This window comes from Camellia sinensis, chromosome 5 (genome assembly GCF_055761805.1).
Source record: "Camellia sinensis isolate YWXY chromosome 5, ASM5576180v1, whole genome shotgun sequence".
NCBI lineage: Eukaryota > Viridiplantae > Streptophyta > Magnoliopsida > Ericales > Theaceae > Camellia > Camellia sinensis.
This window is the reverse complement of record NC_138965.1, coordinates 117,918,073-117,927,449: the sequence shown is the minus strand read 5'-3', so window position 1 is coordinate 117,927,449 and position 9,377 is coordinate 117,918,073. Positions and strand designations below refer to the sequence as shown.

At 36.2% G+C, this 9,377-nt stretch overlaps 1 protein-coding gene across 1 annotated transcript; it reads right to left on the bottom strand.

Moving 5' to 3' along the window:
• Positions 1–7,217: 7,217 nt before the first annotated feature.
• On the bottom strand, positions 7,218–7,541 carry LOC145791638 (secreted RxLR effector protein 161-like). The gene has a single exon (XM_082872022.1). It carries the CDS (start codon positions 7,539–7,541, stop codon positions 7,218–7,220), a length of 324 nt encoding a protein of 107 aa, XP_082728148.1.
• Positions 7,542–9,377: the final 1,836 nt, after the last annotated feature.

Genomic DNA, 9,377 nt, shown 5'->3' with positions numbered 1-9,377 from the left:
CCGATAATTGTTATTTTTATTTTTATTTTTATAATTGTGGTTAAAGATCTAACCTACAAATTAAAATTTAATATCAAAACTAAAAAGATGACAACAAAAATGGTCATAACTAATATCATTTTAAAAATTAAAAATTAAAATTAAAATTAAAATAATTAAAAGTTAAAAGTTTGATTTATTATTAAAATAAAATTCTAAATTATTATTACTTTTTTTATAATTTTTTTCCCCTTCAAATGGATAAGTCAGTGAAACTAATTTGTTATAAAAGGAAAGAAAAATAAAAATACACATATTCATAGGATTATAAGGATTATAGGATTATAAGTCAGTGTGTGGTGCTGACTCAGTGTATTCAAAAGGATAAGTCAGTGCATAATTATATTATATTGTATAGACAAAGAGAGAGAGAGAGAAGGTGTAAATAAAAGAAAGAGAATTGCAGTACCAGTTCCCCTTCCAACGAAGACAATTGCAGCACCGAACCATTCTATCTCTCTCTCTCTCTCACACAGCAAATCAACCCAACCCACCAGCAGAAATTGAAAGAAGTCCGACGATCTGAAGCCCTACGCGATCTTCTAGGTGGATTCAGATCGCCGTCTGGCCACCAAGTCCGACGACTTTGGCTCCACCTGCCCCGTCTGGAACGAGCACTTCGTCTTCCCCCTTTCCCTCCCTTTCCACGACTCCCTCCTCACCCTCGAAATCTTTCACTCCAAACCCTCCGAGACCCCTAAGCCCTTAGTCAGCTTTCTCCATCTTGCTCACAAGGAACTCGCTGGCAGGGATGAAGATTCGAAGGAAGAACTGAGATTGAAGATTATGATGTCCCGATAAACCAGGTTTGTATATATTTTTAATATTACAAAATAACCCTCTATTTTTTGTTTTTTTTTAATAAAGAGCATAAAAAAATTGCTTCGGTACCCTGAATTTCTTTGCAATTTGATTTTTTGCCCGGCATACTCGAAACGTACCCACGGCATACCCCTCCGTACCCACGGCGTACCCATGCCGTACCCAAATGTACTAAACGTACCGAACCCCCTTTGGTCGTACCCGGTACGCGTGCAGCCGTACCGGTACGCGTACCCGTACCTGGTACGTACCCGGTACTCGTACGGCACCAAAAATGGAGTACCCGTGCTTCATTGCCACAGAGGGAGCATAGCCTATGTTCATCTCCTGATGCAGAGCAGATTGGAAGAAACTTATCCATGGATGAGTTGAGTGAGGAGGTCAATTATGGAATTGTAAAAGTGCCCCAACTGAACCCTAATTCTAAAGCAGATAATGATCTGTCTACACTTCATCAAGAGGTAGATGAAAATGAAATAATGGTTGATGGGAAAAGAACAATAGAAGGCAGTGTAGATGGTTACCAATCTGACCTATACATACACATACATTACATATATATATATATATATGTAAAACGACCTGAACCCACCTTGGCCGAGGCGGTTGGCGGTGGAGAAAGATGAGATGGTACGGTGGAGGAACGGGTAGGAAAAGCGATGAGGGGGCTTCAAATTTGCTAAAGCTGTGCGTTTCCAAGATAGTTTCCGGTAGAGAATGGTGAGGATGAAGAGACAGGCGATGGTGAGGGCTCTGGCGAGAATGGATGAGATGAGGTTGAAATGAGAATATAGGTTATGTGGGGGAGATTGGTAGGTGGTTCCGACGATTACAGCACCGGAAAATCTAGGAATGGTGGCGGCAGCGGTGACAATCAAGCTCGATTTGCCAGTGTCACGTTCGCTGACGACGACAATGCGAACACTAGAGCTCGCATTCGCAGTTGCGCCACCTCCAGCCATTCACACTGCACACAAATATCCAAAACCCTAATTTATACAAATATATATATATACAAACATCACAGCTGTATCTATATATATGTGTGTGAATATGTGTGTGTGTGTGTGTGTGTGTGTGTGTGTGTGAGAGAGAGAGAGAGAGAGAGATTGAAAAAGATGCTTGGGTTTCTGTTAGATACACTACAACAAAATGCACATTCGGCGATTAAAATTGGCAACTAAAAAAACTTAGTTGTCAAAAGTTGTGGAATTGGTGACTAAAAAAATTTTTTAGTCGAGATTTATTGGCTATTGGCGACTAAAAAAAATTTAGTCGCTAAAAATGCCAGAATTGGCGACAAAAAAAATTTTAATCGCCGTATATTGAGTTTTAGCTACTAAAACCATTAGTCGCCAAATAGAAAATAAAAGATTATTTTTTTACCTTTGGCGATCAAAAATTTGGTAGCCAAATTTTCAACGACAAAAAAAAAAATTTAGTCACCGTATATTGAGTTTTGGCTACTAAAATTATTTAGTAGCCAAATGAAAAATAAAAAATTATTTTTTACGTTTGGCGACTAAACATTTGGTAGCCAAAAGTTTATTTTCAGCGACAAAAAAGAATTTTAGTCGCCGTATATTGAGTTTTGGCTACTAAAACTATTTAGTCATCGAATGAAAAATAAAAAATTATTTTTTACATTTGACAACTAAACTTCTGGTAGCCAAAAGTTTATTTTCAGCGACAAAAAAAAAAATTTGTTGCCAAAGAAAAATTTTTGGAGGGAGACATTTCAAATATTTTGGAGAGATTTGTAAAATACCTTCAGCGACTAAAAAATTTTAGTCGCCACTAACGATTTTATATATCTCACAAGTCACGCCCTCACTCTTCTCTCTCATCCTCTCTTTCTCTGCCCAATCCAAACCAAACCCACCTTTTCTCTCCCAAATTTTCTCCACTAAACACTTCATTTCAAATCACATCTTTAAATCTATCTGCTTCTACGATCTTCTGTGTTCACATCTACACATACATACATCCACATTGAGAAGCTAATTTCCCATCAAAATTCTCAAGTATGAGAACCAAAGCAAGCAACCAAAACAAGTTTATGCGATTCACACAGATCTGTGAGTGAGCCACATAGATTGCAGATCCACACCCCATCCCTGTCTAAAACATTTCACACTGCCGCCTCCTCCTCCTCCGTCAATCTTCGCAGATCCACCGCCACCGCCACAAGATCCAGAGGCTTCATCACTGAGAAGAACTCTGCTCCATTGATGCTCCGTCTCGCGTATGCTCTCTCTCTATATATATATATATATATATGTATATGTATATAAGTATATTTGTGTATCTTTACCACCTAATCATGCTAGCACTTGACTTGAGTACAATATGTATTTTAGCATATTACTGCGTCAGTACATGAGTTCAACTACCTATGATATAAGCTATTTGATCTCATGGATCAAAATCTTGCTATAGCAAGGTGTACATTGCATTGCATATTGATTAGTTGCTGCTTTAGTTGACCAGTGAATGATTTGTTTCTCTATTTCCAGTGAATGATTTCTTTTTTAAATTTTGAATAATTTTTAGTGTAAATCTGAACACCCATTGTTCATATGTTACATCAGTTTGGATGTTAATCTCCTTGGTGGATTTTAATTGTTTTTTATTCTGCTATCTACCATTTGCAGCCAGTAGGTTGGAAGTTAAAAGATGAGTACTTGCCTTCTGGTTGGCTCTGCCTGGTATGTTTTATGGCATATGTTTTAGATTTGGGTTCTTATGTGCTTAAGTAGTTGGAGATAACCCAGGGATGGGTGGCATTGTGGTTAAGGCTTGGGGTTTAAGCCCCAAGGTCATAGGTTCAATTCCCTCCCCTCTGGACCAATCTCCTGGGCGAAGCACAGTTGGTTAGGAGGTTGGATCTCAAGTTATCTAATCAGCACTTGGTGTGGGTTCAATGCTCCCCCGCTGTATGAGTCTTGACTTAAGCGGAGTGTGTCTTGGGAGGTCGGGGCAAGTTCCCAGATTATAGTATCCTCACTCGGAACAGCTAACAGGACACCCTGGTGATGCAAGGGGCGCTGCCTTGGACCTGCCCCGCTGTGCGAGTCCTGACTTAAGCGGAGCTTGTCTTGGGAGGTCGGGGCAAGTTCCCAGGTTATAGTCTCTTCACTCGGAACGGCTAATAGGACACCCTGGTGATCTCTGCAAGGGGCGCTGCTTTGGACCTACGGAAGGGTAGGGAGGATTTTCCTGTAACAAAAAAAAAAAAGTAGTTGGAGATATAATGGATGGTTTGGGTTAAAAGTTCTTTTTATTCTGTCATTTAGGTTTGTGGTGCTTCTGATAAATAAGATTATTTTACTAGTTTTGTTTGGCATAAGCTAAATTGACTAAATTAGTTAATAAAAACAAAATAGATTAATTTAGTTAATAAGATAAAATATCGCAAATAAATCATAATCATTTTACCTTTTTTTTCACAACCATAAAATGAACTATACAAAAAAAAAAAAAGTCAAACTTGATTCTAAATAGAATTTTTTAAGTCATGTTAAAATAGCTAAAAAAAAAATTAAAAAAATTTATCCCAAATGAAAGTGTGTGTATGTGGGAATGAGGGGTTCTTATGAGTAACAGAGTATAAGTGTGAGTGAGGGAACCAAATTCTTTATTTGTAATTTTTTATAAATCAATATGATAAGTTTTATCAGTAATTAATTTATTACTGAATATGTATAATTTTATTTAATTTATCAATAAACATACACAATTACAACTTATATGTGGATCAATGAATTAAAAATAATATTATTAAACTAGATAAATATTCTTAACTTTTTTTTTTTTTTAAGTAATAATAAAAAAATTAAAAAAAAAAGTGAGAACAGTGTGTGTGGACATGAGGGAAAGTCAATACTAGGAATGTAGAGTTTTTTCTAATGGTGACCAGCAGACACGGCACGATGGGCATTCAATCGGAACCGATCCTTTTCTCTCTGCCTTTTTTTCTTTTTTACCTTTTCTCAATTTAATTTTTTTTTTAAAAAATCTCAGAATTTTAACATTTCAAATTCTCCTTTACTTTTTTAAAAATCTCAAAATTGAATAAATCTCCTTTTCTTTACCTGTTTGTTTGTGATAATGCAGTTCGTCCTGGGTGGATGGGCTGGGCTGGTCCAAGCTCCTCAAGTTCCGATTCAGGCGGATGACTCCTCCAGATGACCTGCGAACAAGTCCAAAAGGGAACGGAGTAGTCCCCCAGTGAACCCTCCGGCGAGCGAATCAGTAGAGGAAGAAGGAAAATGTAGAGAGAGAGAGAGAGAGATAGAAAAACTTAACCTTCCTCTTGTCTTCCATTCTTGCTTATATCCTTTGGTAATCATTTCACTGTCTCTTGTGACGTGCCCCCTTCCGCCGAAAGCCTGTGCCGTAGCTTACCTTGTTCAGGGTGAGGGGGCTCTGTTCCGACGGGGAGGTGTTGTCGTAATAAATGCTCTGATGGGCTGCATTAATGGTGATGTGTTGTGGCAATAACTCTGCAAATCTTTGTCTGCTGATGTGGCCTGTGTTCCACCTGCCATGTGTCCGAATGCCATTGGCCCTCCATGTCCAGATGGCTTTCAGCTGTCCTGGGCTTTGCCAACCGGGTTATGCTATGGGTCCCATGCGATGGGTTTAGGGTGGTTTGCTGTGGGCTGTAAGCCTTGTGGGCCTATCCATGTCAGTTTGTTTGTTTGTTTTATGTTTATGAAATCTCCCAAGTGAAGTGGGATTTTGTTTTGAAGGAAAATGGTTTTTTTTTTTTTTGTCTATAATTAATTTTGTTGCTTTTATTTATTTATTTATTTATTTATTTTTATATCCATGCTAATCTGTTAAATCGATTAGCTACTTCACTAATATTCCCTCATTTAGTCTTGCTATATCAATTATAATAAATATTGTGCAATTAACTCACAAACTGTTTATGATAGAAAACTTTGCGGAGCATAAACTAAAAATCATTAAGAATTCAATTTTATACATGAAAACTATATGAATTTCTATTATACAACTTAAGTAAATATATACCTTGATCCATGATAGTATGAAATCCTCTTGCAAGAAAGAGAAACATTGAATGGAATACCTTGATCTTTAAGATCTTGACTTATCTAAGATCTTCAAACCGCTTCTCTCTCTCTCTCTAGGCGATGAGAGCCTTCTTGTGGTGACAACTTGAGTTTTTGATAGAGAGTATGGTTTGGGATCTTACACTATTTATACTAGTATTCTTCCTATCAAAGAATCTATTCATTCAATGAATTGCATTAAATAGATTAGTGTATCTTATACATTCATGATATATAATGCATCTTCTATATTAATGAATTCATTAGATAGATTAATGTATCTTATATATTCATAATAAATACATAATGCATCTTTAAGATTCATTCATAATGAATCCATCACATTCAATGCATTAACATTAGTCTTCTATACATTGTATATATAGGTGCATTCATCAATAATTAGTCACCATCTAATTGATGTACATGTATCTTACTTAATGAGATGAATCTAGTATAATCATGCATAAGCCACATTAAGCCATATTTAGGAAAAATTCTTACAATCTCCCACTTGGCTTGCATGATTATATTACATCACTAGATTATCATAATATGGCCAATGTTCTCCCACTTGAAGATTGCACCATCACCATTAGATTCTGTTCAATGAAATTATTAGCACCAAATCATTGTAGTCATTGATTTATACATTGATCAAGACTGTACAATGGTTATAGTGTTAATATTTTCCATCAACATGAATAAGTGAATCTTAAATCATAGAGATGACATTAGCAACATAATGGTGATTAATGCTAATTCATCTATAACGGTCCCGTTGTTTACATCTTCTTTTAAATTGTGCACAAGTATGAAGAATGAAAACAACAAACATAATCATTACTAACAGAAGATGATTATAACATAACATTTATCACGAACATAATACACTCATTTCAAGTCTAAACATGATAAACTTTCTACTAAGTCCATGCGCGCAACATGTTCTTGAAAGAGCTTAGTTGTGAGACCTTTAGTTAAAGGATCTGCTAACATGAGTGTAGTACCAATATGAGAGATGGAAACAGTCTGATTCAGAACCCTTTATTTAATAACTAGATACTTGATAGCAATATGCTTTGATCCTCCTGAAGTTTTGTTATTATTGGAGTACCGCACAGCAGCATCATTATCACCGTAAATCTGTAAGGGCTTCAAAATTGAATCGACAAGTTGTAATCTAGATATGAAATTCTTTAGCCATACTGCATGACATGTGGCTTCATAACATGCTATAAACTCTGCCTCCATAGTGGAAGAAGTTGTTAGAGTCTACTTATGACTCTTCCATGAAATGGGTCCATTAGCAAGCATAAAAATGTACCCAGAAGTGGACTTTCGAGTGTCTTTACATCCAGCATAATCAGCATCTGAATAACCAACCACTTCAAGGCTGTCTGTTCTTTGATAAGTGAGCATGTAATCCTTAGTGCCTTGTAAATATCTCAACACTTTCTTAACTGCTTTCCAATGATCAAGTCTGGGATTGCTTTGGTATCGACCAAGCATACCAACTACAAATGCTATGTCAGGACGTGTATAAACTTGAGCATACATAATGCTCCCAACTGCAGAGGCATAAGGAATTTCTTTCATTTGTTCCCTTTCTAAATTATTTTTGGGACACTAAAATTCACTAAATTTATCACCCTTAACTATAGGGGCAACACTACTTGAACAGTTCTACATGTTAAACCTTTTAAGAACCTTTTCAATATAGGCTCTTTGGGACAATTCTAAAATACCACGAGACCTATCTCGGTGAATTTCTATTCCAATGACAAAAGAGGCTTCACCAAGATCCATTTCAAAATTTCTCGTAACGAATTTCTTTGTCTCATGTATCATTCCCAAATTATTGTTAGCAAGCAATATATCATCAACATACAAAACTATAATGCAGATATTGCTCCCACCGATTTTAAGGTAGACGCATTAATCAACCACATTATCCTTAAAATCAAATTTGGTGAGAATTTCATGAAATTTAAGATACCATTGTCGAGATGCCTGCTTTAGACCATATATGGACTTCTTAAGCCTACAAACCATATTTTCCTTGCTTTCATCCTGAAAACCTTCAGGTTGGTCCATGTAAACCACTTCATGCAAGTCATCATTCAAAAAAGTTGTTTTAACGTCCATTTGATGTAACTCTAAATCATAATGAGCTACTAAGGCCATGACTATTCTCAAGGAATCTTTATTAGAAACAGGAGAATAAGTTTCCTTATAGTCTATCCCTTCTTTTTTAGTGTATCCTTTAGCAACTAATCTGGCCTTGTATCTTTCGACATTGCCTTTAGGATCATGATTGGTTTTAAAAACCCATTTGCATCCAACAGTTTTGGCTCCCTTAGGCAATTCTACAAGATCCCAGACATTGTTGTCTTTTATGGATTTTAACTCATCTTTCATGGCATTTAACCAATGAGTTACATTTTCATTTTTCATGGCTTGGGCATAAGAAACAGGATCGTTCTCCAACCCTATATCACACTTATTTAGGTAAACCTCATAGTCATCTGATATGGTTGGTTTCTTTTCTCTTTGTGATCTGCGTAAAGGTTGTTCTGCAACTGGGACAACTTCTTTTCCAATGTGAGAAATCTCTTGGGTACCAATAGGTTCAGGTATAACATTTTCTTAGATAATCGTGGAAGGCGTAAAATCATGATTTTCCTCTAAAGAAATATTTTTGAGATTCATACTCCCACTAATGTTTTCATCCTCTATGAACACAGCATTTCTAGTTTCAACAATTCTTGTGCTATGAGTGGGACAATAGAATCTAAAACCCTTTGATCTCTCAGGATATCCAATGAAATAACAACTTATAGTTCTAGGGTCTAATTTCTTTATTTGTGGGTTGAAAATTTTTACTTCAGCAGGACAACCCCATACATGTAAATAATTCAAATTAGGTTTCCTACCGACCCACAACTCATAAGGAGTTACAGGCACAGCCTTACTAGGAACCCTATTAAGAACATGTACAACAGTTTTTAAAGCTTCACCCCACAAGTAATCTAGCAAAGAAGAGTTACTCATCATGTTTCTTATCATGTCTAAAAGAGTACGGTTTCGTCGCTCAGTTACACCATTTTGCTCAGGTGTACCAGGCATTGTGTAGTTAGCAACAATACCATTCTCAACCAAAAATAAAGCAAAAGCACTTGGATTTTGACCCAACTCAGTGAATCTACCATAATATTCACCACCTCTATCAAATCTTACACTTTTAATCCATCTGCCAAGTTGATTTTCAACTTCAGCTTTATAGAGTTTGAACATATCCAGTGCTTCCGATTTTTCACAAATAAGATACACATAAGTATACCTAGAAAAGTCATTAATAAAGGTAATAAAATATTTATGTCTAGAAATAGTTGGAACAGTAAAGGGACTACATATATTAGTATGAATTGTGTC